This window comes from Cicer arietinum, chromosome 6, assembly GCF_000331145.2.
Source record: "Cicer arietinum cultivar CDC Frontier isolate Library 1 chromosome 6, Cicar.CDCFrontier_v2.0, whole genome shotgun sequence".
Classification (NCBI taxonomy): domain Eukaryota; kingdom Viridiplantae; phylum Streptophyta; class Magnoliopsida; order Fabales; family Fabaceae; genus Cicer; species Cicer arietinum.
In genome coordinates this window covers 59,510,861-59,529,958 of record NC_021165.2, presented here as the reverse complement: position 1 = coordinate 59,529,958, position 19,098 = coordinate 59,510,861, and the positions used below count along the sequence as shown (strand labels likewise).

Sequence of the window (19,098 nt, the reverse complement as noted above, 5' to 3'; positions counted from 1 at the left end):
ATTATATGAGTCAATTTTTTTTTTAAAATAAATTAATATCTTGACAGTCAACACCACTGTATTAAGTTGAAACTTATGCCAAAACTTAAAAAAATCCACCAATTAATCAAGACATAAATTTGGGAGTTGGTCTCTATAATTAGTATATTACTTTAACCCACGTAGCAAACAACCCCTATATGATACACGTTTCACAAATAAAATGAAACACCTCTCATTGACTAAGCAACTTTATTAATTTTTAAAAAATTAATTGTGTTTCATCACTTACCTTTATTTGATTATGTAAAAAATAAATTCATTACTAATTTATTGTTTTCAATACTAATTTATTAAGATATCTTCTTAAAAAAAAAAATGTTAGGCTTAATTACAGTTTTGATCTCCTACTTTAGCTGAATCGCGAAAGTAGTTCATCCATTTTGTTTCTCCTCAGTTTTAGTCCCCAAACAGAATTTTGGCCCTAAATTTGATGAAATTTTATTTTTTAAAGCCGTACTACACTATTTATGATCATATGTTTGAGGTATAATTGTTGCAAATGAGATATTGAGGCGCGGTGTGACTTAAATAAATGCAAAAAAAAATGAAATTTCATCAAGTTTTGGACCAAAATTAAGTTTGAGGAACCAAAACTAAGGAGAAATAAAATGGGGGGCTACTTTCGTGATTCAGCCAAAATAGGGAGATTACAACTGTAATTAAGCCAAAATATTAATTTGGCAGTGCCTCCTCGATATGTCGATCAGAAAAAACTCACTCCTTAAGAGTTAATTTATTCTTTTATTTTATTTAAATAAATGATTTTTTTTACGTATATTTAGTTATTTCAGTGTGCTTATCTATGGTTTCATCGTGTGAATGTGATGGTGGTTTGTTCATCAATGTTGAATGACATTATTTGTTTTCTTGTCTTAATACAATATTTTTATAAAAAAATGACCGATTTTGTCGATATCGTATTTTGATTAAGGGATGGAGGCTATCACATAATTCCACCTTCAACTTTACATATTATTTGACAAAACATGATTGGATTAATCATGTCAGTGACCACCTATAGTTGATTAAGAGAACACCAACAATTATTCTCGACCATTAGTTATATATAAAAGAAATTAATTTGATTGTTCAGATTAAAATTTTGGTTTAATCATTTCTCATTGACTTTCGATATATTTATGTATTTTGTAAATGTGTTTCTCTCAAAATATTTCTATTTATAATTTGAATGAAGCGTATTTTTATTAAAAAAAAATTAGTTAATTTGATTTTGTTTTCCAAAAAGAAGTAAATAACGTATACGGTTAAAGTAGTTACAGAAAAATAAACTAGTAAATAGCCAATCACTTATTGAGCATATTGATGGTGTAGTGATCAATGCAACATATCAGTGCCCAGTCCTGAAGCCCAAGAATTTCAAGCTTCTGCCATGCATACAACAACCTACTGTTAGGCCCACTATTATTAATAACCCAATATGAATCAATTAAGGAAGAGGAGTACATGTGAAAGAAAACGAGGAATAGACAATTGAATTGGAATTCACAAAGAGATAAAATTTGAATCGTACATTGAACTCATGCACTCGTTGATTCAAGGTTCAAAAGAATGTAATTGGACAAGTTTTAATTTAATATATAGTTTTATTTTTACAAAAAGGAATTATACACACTAAAATATATAAATTCATTTTATTTTGGATTGTGTCTTCATTTAAACCAAAAAATTTATATTTCCACTAAAAAGTCTATGATTTTGTGTGTGTATATATATATACATATATATATATATATATATAGATAGATATATCGATATATGAATACACATATTTTAAGATAACTCTATTAATATAATGTGAAATAAAAGAAATAATAATAAAAATATAATGGTTTATTCTAGATAATAAGTTATTGCTTTTATATAATGTGAAACTGAATCATGAACAAACAAATGTTGAGTTTGATTGGTTTGATTCCTTTAGATCAAATATGAATAAAAATGAACTAATTTAATTGATTTTGATTGGATCTTCAATTCAATGTGTCATTGATTTAGACACTTAGTTCTTTCTCCCCTATTAAAACTTATTGTTCTCTTTATTTTATAATTTCAAATGTTTTGTATTACTACGACTAGAGTTGGCAACAATACACTTAACTGACACAATACTATCCATCATGTTTAGTAACCAAAATTAATATAATTATGGATTTGAGAAACATTTTTTGAAATTAAAAACTAAATTTAAATATTCATCTATACATGGACTAATTTGAGAATGTCCTGTAAAATCAGGATCATTTTGAGTTCTAATATTTTTCTTAACCGACATATCATCAATGTTAATAATGTTTTGTAACGTTCACTTACAGAGAAACAAAATTGAAAAATATTTTATAAAATCAAATATTAAATTAATATATTTATATTCTTAGAGGAAATATGAACATTAGGCTGGAAGGCTAGCGATTGCGAAGGCATTGTGTCCAATACCAATTTTGGGCCTTGGAACATAGATTTGGATGTCAAAGGCATCTCTGTCCATTACCCAATTTTTGGGCTTGAAACATTAATTTGGACGAGCTTGAAGAACTCTAATTACTTTTAATTTATGATTTATACCTTTTATTGAAAAAGTAATTAAGAATATGTTTTAAACTAGAATACTTTCTCGACTTATCACATTAAAAATTTCATGCACATATACTCGTTACAACAACAATTTGAGTTTTTTTTAATGGAGTTAAACAGAAACAAAAAAAAAAAATAACATTTTGAAGATTTAAAATTTAAAGGATTTAACTCAAAAAATAATTAAATGATTAATTCGATTCAATTCAATAACTAAAAAGATTGTTGTATGTATTTTGCTTTTAATTGTGTTTGTTCTATCTTTGTTTAGTCTATTATTTGTTTAATTTCAAATTATGTCAATAAATTTGGGAAAAGATGAATCTATTCAAGTTTCTTTGTAATCTAATTTTCTTATATCATTCCAAGTGTATCTTTTTATTTAAACATTTGAAAAATTTAATATTTAATTATTTTCTTTTTACAAGAATTAGCATTGAATTATATTTGCAAATACCATTTTAATCCAAAAGTTAATAATTGACCCTCTCACTCTCTACATGTTAGGATATTAAATATAAAAATATTTTGTATTAGAAATTGTGAATTTCTCTACTCAAAAATGGTAGAATTCTTATCAAATGCCTTTACGATACATACATGTTAATATTTCCCCTTTTTATTATCTTGTATATTAACATTAGATTTATTACAAATACACTCAATAAAATCATATTTAATTAAATTTATATTAAGCAATATTAATCTGGACATTAAAATTACTTCTACTCCTACCAAATTAATTTGCACCAACTTATTATCAGGTATATAAATGTTGGATTTAATTATCTACTCTAACGCGGGGTATGCATTTCGGAGAGTAACACATAGAGTTGTATATGTCCATTACATCTTAACAAGTAAAATTCATTTGCTTTACTTTATTATATTAAACATTTTTGAAACACATTTAGACACTATCCATGTTAAATTGAACAATCAAGCAAAAACATGAGTGGATCAAAATAGACAAAGAGAAAATTAATAGAAAGTTAAAATAATTACTTTATTTAAGTGTTGAGATAACAATGCTTCTTACAAGAAATATAGTTATGAAAGTGAAAGATTCCCAATGCCCATCGAATATTGCCACTGAAGTTGCAACAAACCGAAATCGTGATACAATGAAGTTTAAAGCATATGCAAATTGCTAGGCTGCGCAAGAGGTAACTAGTACTAGACATGCAGTATAATGCAAAATATCCATTAACTTAATAGAAAACAACGACCATATATACAACATCATAATTGAAGACACACATGTAACTTATAGATTTTAAAGATATGAATAGTACATAGATTTAATATTGAAATTAAATTACAAAAATGGTAACTCCGTGAACATTATATTGTGTGCGTAAAAAGAGTCACGATAGTTACAGGAAATAACTTTGACAAAATCCCCAACTCTGAACTGATGATGAAACTCGACCAATTTTCTCTAGGATTATTGTTCTTGTCTTTGCTCAGGGTCACATTGACATTCACAAATATAGAATCTAAAACAAGTTTTCAATTTTAAGACAAAGAAAAACAACATAAGAAACATTTTAAGAACCCGACTATTAGCAATGTCAATTTTTACATTAATTGAAAAATTATTTAATTAAATTAATATTAAAAAATTCCAAGACCAGATTGATTTAAACATGTTTTACACATACTCGCCAGTGGGGTGTTATGTCAAGTAATTTTCAAGCAATCAAATTTTGTTTCCTCTCTTTCAACCTAGCATATTGTAACACTACAAAAAGCAAAATTGTTAAATTTTATAATTATTTTTTGTCAATTGACAATAATATAATTGTACATATTTTATTCTATAAACTACTTTAAAAAATGTCTTGTATGCTTCTTTATATCAATATTGTGTAATATATGGAAAAAAAAATTATCCACAAACTACAAAAAGAAAATGAGAAAAACAGTGCAGAGGAGAATATACTTTGATGGAGCACGTGGAGTATAGACAATACTTGGCTCCACAACCGCACCAAGAGCTAGAATGCCTCCCCCATTGCCATCTCTTTTCAATCAATGAGAAAAAGCACTCGGTAGTATTTCACGTGCTGACAATTGAGACACAACATTCAGAGAACCAGGGTCAAACCCAAAGATTCCATCAAATGTTGTTGGTGTCTCAATCAAACCCCAATCAAGATTGGTACAACACCTATTGACAAAACAAAACTTCAATAAAGTTTTATTTCAAAACAAAATCCATATTTATTTATCATATTTCAAAAGTAAAAATTGATTTATGTATCCGAGCAAGATATAAAACACAAGTTTTACTCTGAACCTTCAAAATATAACAACATAATGTTTGCCAAAACAAATCATGCCACCAAAAGAAATACTACAATTTAATTTTTTCTTTTTCTCCGCAAACCAGTCTTACTAATTCATACACTTAAAGTGTTTACAAATACAATCACCCAATGCCTACAAATAATTCTTTCAAAGCACACTACTTATTACCATTTTCAAATGTCTTTACATATCATACCTAAGTTACATAAATATTTCTTTCACCAAAACTCTACCAGTTTATAAATTCCTAATTTGTAAATAATTCAATGCCAAAATTCATATTAAGTATTAGTATTAACAAAAACATTAGAATGAATGCAAAAATTAAGAGAGAAGATATAAAAACCTTCTATTTACCAATTCTCCAATTTATTAAAAAATTAACCTATCTACAAAGCTTGTAGGACCAATTTAACTCCCCATTCTGAAAATTATCTATAATTGAGTCCTATAGTCTTTTAGCATAGGCTCCCTTGACCTGCCTATCCAAGTTTAATTTCTATATGTTCCAACATATACACAAATTTATAATTGTCCAAAATAAATAAGCATAATTGTTTCTCACCCAAAAAACACAGTGGCTGAAGAGTTTACATTGGAAGGAGAAGGTTGCTTGAGGATCATGTCAAAATGCATTTTATCAGTGACATAAACACCCGAGATAGTACTATTATATTGATACTCATACGTGTATCTGCAATGTTTAATGGGAGGAGAGCATCGAACATCCGCACCTTGAACCTCAAAAGGGCATATATGGTACGAGCAATGAATCAGCGCGGTCGTGGATGAACTCATCGTATCAAAGAAATTAAACTTAAACTGCAGAATACACAACACAATAAGTAAGAAGTATTAAACTTAAAATAAAAATAAGCACCACAACATAAGTAGTACTAATAATTAAGTATGTATAGTAAAAAAAGAAATGATGAAAATTGAAAATCCTAACCCCAAGTCCATTAGGTTAAAGGCAAATATCACATTGATTGCAACTAACCTAGAGAAGGTCGCTTCCTGTATCAATCTGCACACAGTATATTCCCTTGGTGGAGATCCGAGCTTGACTAATGTTGTATACATCATGAACAAAAAAAGAAACAAAAAAGCCATCAATTATAAATAAAATCTCACTCCCTCTTATTCCATACAAATAAAATAAAATAAAATAAAATATAGCTTTTTTTAGATAAATAGAATATGTAATATTATTTTCAACATCTAAAAATAAATAAATAAAATTTATTTCCCTATCTAACTATGTATTCAGAAATATTGCTATCTAACTTCACATAGCATTATATAAAATGATTATACTACATTCATTTCCCTTTTTTATATAGATAATAAAATAAGATGTATATTTGCTGAAAAAACAAACAATTTAGCCTGTAATTCAAGTTTTAGTTTTTGTGTCACCTTTAACTGCATTCATGTTTCGGTTAAGCTAATGGCAAATATTTTGCATTATTTAATAAATGTACAACATAGCATAAATGAAAAGGAAAAGAATGTAGGAATAATGTGGGAATAGAAGAAACTAAAGTAATAAATGAAGGAGTTTACGGGAGAGATAATTGGTTGTACCCAACCATCGAGTTGCCTTCGACAGGGAAATTGACTGCGCTATGCAATATTTTCGAGTTGGGAGCTCTGTCATGAGCTCTCAACGTCTCAATCTCAACACGATGGTTGAGCAGCACAATCCCGATTTAAAGAGAGGTAACCGGTACACATCATGGGTACAACAAGGATGACCAAGCCGCATGCCAAAAATAATTGCTTAATGTTGAAATGCATTTTTGTTTAAGGTTAGAGAGTAGAAAAAGAATGGTGGTGGAATTGGACGAGTAAACATTGAAATATAATAATGTAGAGCAAGAGAGAATGATAATGTGAATGATAATTAAGATTAAAGTTGGAGCTATTTATATTACTCAGTATGAATGAAATAAGCTAAAATAAAGAAATGAAAATATAAAGAATGTAAATGTAAATAACGCAGTGCTCACATTAATTGATCACTCACCTTTCACTTTGTAGCTCATGATATCAGTAAGTTTTATGTTCAAACTTCTAAATAACTATAAAACATATGTCAAAATGCATTTTATTAGTGACACAAACACCCGAGGTAGTACTGTTATCTTGATACATATAGATGTATGTGCACTATTTAATAGGACGAAAGCATCGAACATCCGCACCTTGAACCCCGAAAAGGCATTGACAGTCCGAGCAATGAATCAACACAGCTGTGGATGAATTTACCTTGTCAAACAAATTGAACTTAAACTACAGAGTACACAACACAACAAGCAACAAATATTAAGCTTAAAATAAAAATATTGGTTCTCAAGGCAATAAAACAAGCGCCACACCATAAGTAAGTAGTACTAATAATTAAGTATGCATAATAAAAAAGAAATGATAAAAATTGAAAATACTTACCCCAAGTTCATTAGATTGAGGGCAATTATCACATTGATTGCAATTAACCCAGAGAAGGTCACTTCCTTTATTAATCAAACCAATATATTCCCTTGGTGGAGATCTCAGTTTGACTATTGTTGTATACATCTTGAACAAACAAAAAAAAAAGCCATCAATTATTAATGAAATCCCACTCCCTCTTATCCCATACATATAAAATGAAATTAAATTCTGCTTTTTTTAGATAAGTTGAACATGTAATATTATTGTGAACATCTAAAAAAAATATATATCATTTCCCTATCTAACTATACATTCAGATGTATTGGTATTTAACTTCACATAGAATTATATAAAATGATTATACTACATTCATTTCCCTTTCTTTTTGTATAAATGATAAAATAAGTGGTATGTTTGTTGAAAGCAACAAACAGTTTAGCCTATAATTCAAGTTTAAGTTGTTGTGTCAGCTTCAACTGCATTCATGCTTTGGTTAAGCTAATCCTGAGTTGAGCTTACATCTAATAGCAAATATTTTGCATCATTTAATAAATGTACAACACAACATAAGAGAAAAAGAAAAGAATGTGAGAATAACGTGAGAATAGAAGAAACTAAAGTAATAAATGAAGGAGTTTATGGGTGAGATAATTACCAACGAGTTACCTTGGACGCGAAAATTGACAACGCCAAGCAATATTTTTGAGTTGCGAACTCTGTCGTGAGCTCTCAACGTTTCCATCTCAACATGATGGTGGAGCGGTATAATCCCAGTTTAAAGGGAGGTAACTGGTACACATCATGGACACAACAATGATGACCAAGCAGCATATTAAAAATAATTGGTGAATGTACAAATGCATTTTCGTTTAAGGTTAGAGTGTAGAAAAAGAGTGATGGTGGAATTGGACGAGTTAAAATTGAAATATAATAGAGTAGAGTAAGAGAGAATGATAATGTGAATGATTAATAAGATTAATGTCGGAGCTATTTATATTACTCAGTGTGAATGAATTAAGCTAAAATATAGAAATGAAAATATAAAGAATGTAAATGTAAATAATGCAGTGCTCACACTAATTGACACTCCCCTTTCACTTTTCAACTCATGATATGAGTAAGTTTGGTGTTCAAACTTCTAAATAACTACAAAACAGATTGACGGTAGCTTTTAGATATGAAATCAAATTAAGAGAAAAGATGAAAATGATGACAAAAATATTAAACACTATGTGTAAAGAGATAAAGAAAATTACGAGTAACAATAATAAACACTATATGTAACGACTCCCATCTTTACATATCAGAAATTTTGTTGTGTATTAAAAATAGAAAACATATTTCAAAAGGGGTTTAGGAGAGATAGACACAAATGTAGCATGCACCTTAGTGAAAGTAGATTCCCTTGTGCAAGTGGAGTAGGAGATGCAACGTGGCTCACCTCAGTGTTCCGTAACCCATCACGTGGAAGTTCTATTACTCGATTGTGATTATTCGTACGGTGTGTTGGGCTACACAACCACACTACGACGGTACCGTACTCACCCATGTAAGGATTATTTCTATTTCTCCGCCAGAGTCGTCGTCGAGTCCTTGGGGTTCGCCGCCTATGCTGATTTATTTTGTAGTTTAGAAGAAGAAATCATAATATATTGAGTCACCCATGTTTTATTTTATTTTTGTCATTATACAAATTTGGCCACTTTCACACAAAATATAAAAAATAGATGTTGACATGTATCGCATCATAATTTGACAACTTTGAGTCAAAAAACAAAAAGAATGTTCAACACATCTAATTATAGTCATTCAAATAAAAAATAATGTTCAATTCCAGCAATAAATAAAAAAATATACTAATATGGATTTTAATCATAAACTAGTTTTACACTTACACTGAATAATTACAGTTGATTTCATATTTATTATATAATTATAATTTTTATCATTAAATTAATTATTTGTGTTTTTTGTCATTATAAAATATATTATTGTTAAGCTTATCTCATTGAATGGTATAATCTAGAAAGTAAGACGTCAATCCTCTTGTGTTTTCTTTTATTCTCACACTTCCAATTTCTACAGATACTGAAGAACGGCAATTTTCTGCTATGAATATCGTCAATACTACACTTTGCGGCAAGATGAAAAATGAATTTTTGATTGATTGTTTGTTAGTATACATTAAAAGGGGAATTGCTAAAAAGATAATTAGTATACATTGAATTGGAAAATGAATCTTTTAAATAATTTAATATCAATTTTATGTATGCTGATTTGACTGACTGGTTGCGTGAGTTGGACGGTGCGAAGGGTCAATGCAATTCTCAATCATGTTCGACCAATTTTCAACAAAAACAAAATAAGGAAGGTTGTGTGAGTAAAGAAAGCTGTGAATCATGAATACATTCGTAGAACAGTTTTACTATAATTGTTGTTTTATTTAATGGTGGTCCTAAATCAGACGCATCAGATTCTCTAAATAGCTAAATTTCTGCTAAGTTGTTGAATAGTTTTTTTTAATAATTTAAATAATGTGGCACTTGTCACTCCTACAAACTTTATTTTGTTTCTTTTCTAAATCTACTCCGTAATTTACTCTTCTAATTTTCTAACGTGACACATTTAATATCAAAAATCTTAATTAAATAATAAATTAAAAAATAATTGTTTCTCATAAAAAAAATAAAATGATTTTAAAATTTGTTTTGCGTATTTAACAGTATCACATTTTAATCATATGTATCATACAACAAATTTCGTGAAATTAAATAAAATATGATAGATTCACCAAAGGCTTTGCAAATATTTTTCGAAAATATTACGTGAGTAAAATCTTTTAAATAATCAAAATAAGGTAATAAATTAATATCTTGACCGCCAACGCCACTCTATTAAGTTGAGACTTATGACAAAGCTTAAAAAAGTCCAATACACTAAATTTGGGAGTTGGTCTCTATTCTACCCTCGTGAAAACTCAATGTTCACTTTTTGCAAAATCCTATTGTTAATTACATCAAATTTCCAAATTGAAATCAAAATGCAATCACCCCTAATTTCGGATTAACCCGCCTAGCAAACAACCTCTATATGTCTCTCATTGACCCATCTCAATAATATTCATCACAAAATCATGCATATCATGGTGTACTCAATACACAATAACAATCACAAATAATACATACATTCTAAAAAATCACCTCAAGATTGTATACCTTAAATGATCATATTCTTAAGCCAACAACTTCAATTCTAGACTCTAAAAGATAAGGAATACTTAAATATTTAAATTTTCTCACTCGTTACTTCCCACAACATTATTTATCCTTTAAAGATTAAATTCTTAAAGCTAATACACTCAAACTACAATGTTTACCTTAATGTGCTATTTAAAAAAAAAATTAAATTAATACTTATCGTATTAAACATTCTGACATTCACATCTTTGACTTTGTCCACTTTGACTTTGTCATTCCTAGAGGCAAAAAAAGTTTGAATTCTTAAGATAGAAACAATTGAACCATAATTAATGCCTTGACTCGTCCTTATGCCTAAATTAGTATCATCATCTAACATTTAGAAAGTTATAGGAACATTAAAAATATAAGACGAGGATATTGAAGCATCATTTAATGATACATTTTTTTTACTAAAAAGTAATGCATTCGTCCATTTAAATTGGTTGAATATATCAATTAAGACAATTGAAAGTTACAAAAAATGAAAATGATAAATTTATGAACAAATTCACAACAACTATATTAATAACATAAAATGACAAAAGCTTACAAATGTGACACTCTACATATATGAAAAAATTGAAGTGTTCATAATACTCGTATATTTGGAGTTGTAATGATAAAGACACTGAAATCATTAATTGAATTTGAACTAGATTGAAGTTGATTTGTTACTATGAACCAAACGAATACAATAAAGATAGAAATTTCAAACAATACCGCACCAAGACAACATACAAAAATAACACTGCACTAAATAAACATGTAATTAACTAAAACATTATAAGTATGAAATAATTGATAAAAATGGCCCTAAAATGAAAATGTTACAATATATACAACCCAAATGATAATATTCGTTATATATAATTAAATGAATTATTATAAATTAGAATTTAATAATTGATATAATAATTTATATTTTAATTATTGATTATAGGCTTACCCATAAAATATAAATAACTAAATCCAACATAAGAATCACGACCATCCTTAAATATTATTAATTTTAAAAAAAAAATTAAATGAGTTTCATTATTTGACTTTATTTTATTATATAAAAAATAAATTCATTAATACCTTAATGTTTTTCTTACAGCACATATTCACTTTAGACTTTTTATTAAGATATCTTCAAAAAAAAAAAGTTAATTTAGCAGTGGCTCCTCGATCCGTTGATCAGAAAAAACTCACCCCTCAAGAGTTAATTTATTCTTTTATTTTATTTAAATAAATAATTTTTTATGTATATTTAATTTTTTCTGTGATTATCTATGATTTCACTGTTTGAGTGTGATGGTGGTTTGTTCATCAATGTTGAATGATATTATTTGTTTTCTTATCTTAATACAATATTTTTATAGAAAAATGATCGATTTTGTCGATACCGTATTTGATTAAAGGGTGGGGGCTATCACATAACTCCACTCTCAATCTTACATGTTATTTGACAAAACATGATTGGATTAATCATGTCTGTGGCCATCTATAGTTGATTAAGCAAACACCAACAATTATTCTCGACCATTAGTTATATATAAAATAAATTAATTTGATTGTTCAGATTAAAATTTCGATTTTATTATTTCTCATTGACTTTTGATATATGTATTTTGTAAACGTGTTTCTCTCAAAATATTTATATTTATAATTTGAATGAAGTGTATTTTTATTTAAAAAAATAGTTAATTTGGTTTTGTTTTACAAAAAGTAGTAAATAACGTATAAGGTTAAAGTAGTTACAGACAAATAAACTAGTAAATAGCCAATCACTTATTGAGCATATTGATGGTGTAGTGATCAATGCAACATATCAGTGCCCAGTCCTGAAGCCCAAGAATTTCGAGCTTCTTCCATGCATACAACAACCTACTGTTAGGCCCACTATTATTAATAACCCAATATGAATTAATTAAGGAAGAGGAGTACATGTGAAAGAAAAAGAGGAATAGACAAGGTAATTAAAATTGAATTGGAATTCACAAAGAGAGAAAAATTGAATCTTACATTAAACTCATGTACGTTGATTCAAGGTTCAAAAGAATGTGATTGGACAAGTTTTAATTTAATATATAGTTTTATTTTTACAAAAAGCAATCATACACACTAAAATATATAAATTCATTTTATTCTAAATTGTGTACAAATGAACCCAAAAAACATATATTTTTACTAAAAAGTCTATGATTTTGTGAAGAGACGCACATTAGAGTTTGTGAGATGAAGAACAATTATTACCTTTTCAAATTACTCAATGTGAAAATATAATTTCAGAAGATAAAATGCATATGTTACAATGACGTAAATAATATATATATATATATATATATGAATACACATATTTTAAGATAACTCTATTAATATAATGTGAAATAAAAGAAATAATAATAAAAACATAATGGTTTATTTTAGATAACAAGAGATCGCTTTTATATGATGTGAAATTGAATCATGAACCAACATATGTTGAGTTTGATTTGTTTGATTAGTTTAGACCAAATATGAATAAAAATGAACTAATTTAATTGATTTTGATTGGATCTTCAAATTTAATGTGTTATTGATTTAGACGCTTAGTTCTTTCTCCCCTATTAGAACTTATTGTTCTCTTTATTTTATAATTTCAAATATTTTGTATTACTATGACTAGAGTGGCAACAATACAGTTAACTGACACAATACTATCCATCATGTTTAGTAACCGACATTAATATAAATATAGATTTGAGAAAGGTTTTTTGAAATTAAACACTAAATTTAAATATTCATATATACTTGGACTAATTTGAGAATGTCCTATAAAGTCAGAACTATTTTGAGTTCTAATATTTTTCTTAAGAGACATATCATCAATGTTAATAACGTTTAGTAACGGTCAATTATAGAAAAAAAAATTGAAAAATATTTTATAAAATCAAATATCAAATTAATATATTTATATTGTTAGGCCAATAGTCTAACAACTAAAAATTCTACTCCGTTGGTTAGGCCTTAGAAGAAATATGAACATAGATTGCAAAGGCAGTCCAATACCAATTTTGGGCCTTGGAACATAGATTTGGATAACAAAGGCATCTCTGTCCATTACCCAACTTTTGGGCTTGAAACATTAAATTGGATGAGCTTGAAGAACTCTAATTACTTTTAATTTATGATTTATACTTTTTATTGAAAAAGTAATTAAGAATATATTTTTAACTAGAATACTTTCTCGACTTATCACATTAAAAATTTCATGCACATACACTCGTTATAACAACAATTTGAGTTTTTTTTAATGGAGTTAAACAGAAACAAAAAAAAAAAAAAACATTTTGAAGATTTAAAATTTAAAGGATTTAACTCAAAAAATAATTAAATGATTAATTCGATTCAATTCAATAACTAAAAAGATTGTTGTATGTATTTTGCTTTTAATTGTGTTTGTTCTATCTTTGTTTAGTCTATTATTTGTTTAATTTCAAATTATGTCAATAAATTTGGGAAAAGATGAATCTATTCAAGTTTCTTTGTAATCTAGTTTTCTTATCTCATTCCAAACGTATCTTTTCATTTAAACATTTGAAAAATTAGCATTTAATTATTTTCTTTTTACAATAATTAGCATTGAATTATATTTGCTAATACCATTTTAATTCAAAGATAAAAATATAAAAATATAAAAATAATTAGCATTGACCCCCTAACTCTTCTACATGTTAGGATATTAAATATAAAAATATTTTGTATTAGATATTGTGAATTTCTCTACTCAAAAATTGTAGAATTCTTATCAAATACCCTTAGGATACATGTTAATATTCCCCCTTTTTATTATCTTGTATATTAACATTAGATTTATTACAAATACACTCAATAAAATCATATTTAATTAAATATGTATTAAGCAATATTAATTTGAACATAAAAATTACTCCTACTCCTATCAAATTAATTTAAAACAACTTATTATCTTGTATATAAACATTGAATTTATTTATCTACTCTAACGCTGGGTATGCAATTCAGAGAGTAACACATAGAGTTGTATATGTCCATTACACGTTAACAAGTAAAATTCATTTGCTTTACTTTATTATATTAAATATTTTTAAAACACATTTAGACACTATCCATGTTAAATTGAACAATCAAGCAAATACATGAGTGGATTAAAATAGAGAAGGAGAAAATTAATAGAAAGTTGAAAGAATTACTTTATTTTAAGTGTTGAGATAACAATGCTTCTTACAAGAAACATAGTTATGAAAGTGAAAGATTCCCAATGTCCATCAAATATTGCCAGTCAAGTTGCAATAAACTAAAATCGTGATACAATGAAGTTTAAAACTTATGCAAATTTCTATGTTGCGCAAGAGGTAACTAGTACTAGACATGTGCTATAATGCAAAGTACCCATTAACTTAATAGAAAACAACAACCATATATACAACATCATAATTAAAGAAACACATGTAACTTATAGATTTTAAAGATATGAATATTACATAGATTGAATATTGAAACTAAATTAAAAAAATGGTAACTCGGTGAACATTATATTGTGTGCATAAAAAGAGCCACAATAGTTATAGGAAATAACTTTGACAAAATCCCTAACTCTAAAGTGATGATGGAACTCGATCGGTTTGCTCTATGATTATTGTTCTTGTATTTGCTCAGGGTCACATTGACATTCACAAACATAGAACCTAAAACAAGTTTTCAATTTTAAGACAAATATCTATTAGAAATCACTTTGAAGGATGATTATTAGAATCCAACCATTTTTTTAACACTAAATCAATGCGTTTTTCATTTTCAATTGCAACGAGTTTAGTGAATCTGTGATGTAGTAACAAATTAGAATTTCTAATAAAATGATGCACGCTAATTATTTACGCCTGATACATAACATTTTTAGAATATTTTACCATTTATAAAAGTTCCCATTTAATCAGACAAAAAAAAAAAAAAGATTCCATATAATAATCAAATGAGAGAATTATAATTTTCTTCTTCTAATTAATAGAAGAGTTATAGAGTCTGTTTAAATTGGTCCATCATCTATCTAACCTCTTAATCGTTTGTGTCTACTTTCCACTTTCTGGAAACCTATGCACCACAACCCAACATTATGTTAAAGCAAAGTGACACATTAGTGACATACAATTTCAAAGAATAACTTGTATGCAAAAATATAACAAACAACATAATAAACTTAATTTATGCTTACCATGAAATTACTCTGCATAAGGTATTGGGCTGGTTTTACATCCATTTATGCTCCACCCACAAAGTTAAAACTGACTAAAGAAAACTTATCTACACTGAATATTTAAGAAACACAAAAAAATTAATGAAATATTGAGAAGTAAATAAAGATCATGTGAAGTACATAAAGATCTTAATAACAAATATTATATTTGTAATTACTTGGTTGTGACCAGATAACACGGGTTTCCTTCTAAAACAAAGGGATGGCTAAATTGTGACACTATAGCAGTTATCTACAAACTCATTTAGAATACAACAGAAACAAGCAAGCCCAATTTTAAGAAAATAAATAATAAGAATTATATAAAAAAGAATGTAAACTCCAATATGGTGTTAAATTGTTTTGTTTTTTTTTTGAAGTATCTTAAGACATATAAGTCTTCATTAAATCATTTCCTAATTTTAAACAAAAAACAATTATCGACTAGATCAAAGAATGGTTCAAAATTGATCTATATATCCAACATGATAAAACTTAATACAAGTCAAATAAGACAAAAATGTGAGAAAATTAATACAATTCGAAGGAATAATATCGATCGGTGATTTAACGAAATAGACAAATCATGAGACAAGTAAACCAACGAGTAAGAAAATATTCTCACTATTTTTTCGCAAAGTATAATTCCTCATCATGGAAAATTCAAATGAGAAAAAGTTCAACATTTCAATGTTGTGAGCAAGGTACAAGAAATCTTACTGCATTGACCAGAGGATTATAGACTCCCAGAAAAAGATATGCCAATGTTGTACCACTATCAATAGTTTTTCCCGTGTCTCCATATTTGGCTAGTGCAAATGCAATTGAATCAATTAAGAGGAGATGTCCATTGACAACAATGCTCCAAAGATTCATGTAATAATGATTCCTAAGATTTAATTGAAAAGACAAAGATTGGTCAATTATACCGCAAAATATTTCATTTAAAAATGTGAACCATTTGACAAAAATAAAAACAACATAAGAAACATTTTAAGAACCCGACTATTAGCAATGTCAATTTTTACATTCAATAGAAAAATCATTAAATTAAATTAATAAATTTTTTTCTCCAAGAACTGGTTGATTTGAACATATTTTAAACATACTCGCTAGTGGGGTGTTATGTCAAGTAATTTTCAAGCAATCAAATTTTGTTTCCTATCTTTCAACCTAGCATATTGTAAAACTACCAAAAGCAAAATTGTTAAATTTTATAATTATTAATTGTCAATAGACAATAATATAATTGTACAAATTTTATTCTGTAAACTACTTTAAATAATGTCTTGTATGCTTCTTTATATCAATATTGTGTTATATGGAAAAAATGATCCACAAACTACAAAAAGAAAATGAGAAAAACAATGCAGAGGAGAACATACTTTGATGGAGCAAATGGAGTATAGAGAATACATAGCTCCACAAACGCACAAAGAGCTAGAATGCCTCCCCATTGCCATCTCCTTTCAAGCAACGAGAAAAAGGATTGGGTATTATTTCACGTGCTGACAATTGAGACACAACACACAAAGAACCAAGGCCGAACCCAAAGATTCCACCAAACGCTGTTGGTGTCTCAATGAAACCCCAATAAAGATGGGTACAACACTTATTGCCAAAACAACACTTCAATAAAGTTTTATTTCAAATCAAAATCCATATTTATTTATCATTTTATATCAATATTGTGTAATATATGGAAAAAATGATCAACAAACTACAAAAAAAAAAAGAAGAGAAAAACAGTGCAAAGGAGAACATACTTTGGTGGAGCAAATGGAGTATAGAGAATACTTGGCTCCAACCCCGCAAAAAGAGCTAGAATGCCTCCCCATTGCCATCTCTTTTCAAGCAATGAGAAAAAGCATTGCGTATTATTTCACGTGCTGACAATTGAGACACAACAGACAGAGAACCAAGACCGAACCCAAAGATTCCACCAAACGCTGTTGGTGTCTCAAGCAAACCCCAATCAAGATGGGTACAACACCTATTGTCAAAACAACACTTCAATAAAGTTTTATTTTAAAACAAAATCAATATTTATTTATCATTTTATATCAATATTGTGTAATATATGGAAAAAATGATCCACAAACTACAAAAAAAAAAGAAGAGAAAAACAGTGCAGAGGAGAACATACTTTGATGGAACAAATGGAGTATAGAGAATACTTGGCTCCACAACCGCACAAAGAACTAGAATGCCTCCCCATTGCCATATCCTTTCAAGCAATGAGAAAAAGCATTGGGTATTATTTCACGGGCTGACAATTGAGACACAACAGACAGAGAACCAAGGCCGAACCCAAAGATTCCACGAAACGCTGTTGGTGTCTCAATCAAACCCCAATCAAGATGGGTACAACACATATTGCCAAAACATCACTTAAATAAAGTTTTATTTCAAAACAAAATCCATATTTGTTTATCATTTTATATCAATATTGTGTAATATATGGAAAAAAATTATCCACAAACTACAAAAAAAAAAAAAAAAGAGAAAAACAGTGCATAGGAGAACATACTTTGATGGAGCAAATAGAGTATAGAGAAGACTTGGCTCCACAACCGCACAAAGAGCTAGAATGCCTCCCCATTGCCACCTCCTTTCAAGCAATGAGAAAATGCATTGGGTATTATTTCACGTGCTGACAATTGAGACACAACAGACAGAGAACTAATGCCGAACCCAAAGATTCCACCAAACGTTATTGGTGTCTCAATCAAACCCCAATCAAGATGGGTACAACACCTATTGCCAAAACAATACTTCAATAAAGTTTTGTTTCAAAACAAAATCAATATTTATTTATCATTTTATATCAATATTGTGTAATTGATGGAAAAAATGATCCACAAACTACAAAAAAAAAAAAAAAAAGAAGAGAAAAACAGTGCAGAGGAGAACATACTTTGATGGAGCAAATGGAGTATAGAGAATACTTGGCTCCACAACCGCACAAAGATCTAGAATGCCTCCCCATTGCCATCTCCTTTCAAGCAATGAGAAAAAGCATTGGGTATTATTTCACGTGCTGACAATTGAGACACAACAGACAGAGAACCAAGGTCGAACCCAAAGATTCCACCAAACGTTGTTGTTGTCTCAATAAACCCCAATCAAGATGGGTACAACACCTATTGCCAAAACAACACTTCAATAAAGTTTTATTTCAAAACAAAATCCATATTTATTTATCATTTTTCAAAAGTCAAAATTGAGTTATGTATCAGA

At 28.2% G+C, this 19,098-nt stretch overlaps 1 protein-coding gene across 1 annotated transcript; it reads right to left on the bottom strand.

Moving 5' to 3' along the window:
* Nucleotides 1-4,668: 4,668 nt before the first annotated feature.
* LOC101502728 (aspartic proteinase 39-like) lies at nucleotides 4,669-8,932 on the bottom strand. Its single transcript, XM_073369638.1, has 7 exons — nucleotides 8,825-8,932; nucleotides 7,399-7,527; nucleotides 7,147-7,242; nucleotides 6,977-7,031; nucleotides 5,932-6,014; nucleotides 5,513-5,769; nucleotides 4,669-4,807 (listed from the first exon to the last, which is right to left on the bottom strand). The coding sequence occupies exons 1-7, from the start codon at nucleotides 8,930-8,932 to the stop codon at nucleotides 4,669-4,671; spliced, it is 867 nt and encodes a 288-aa protein (XP_073225739.1).
* Nucleotides 8,933-19,098: the final 10,166 nt, after the last annotated feature.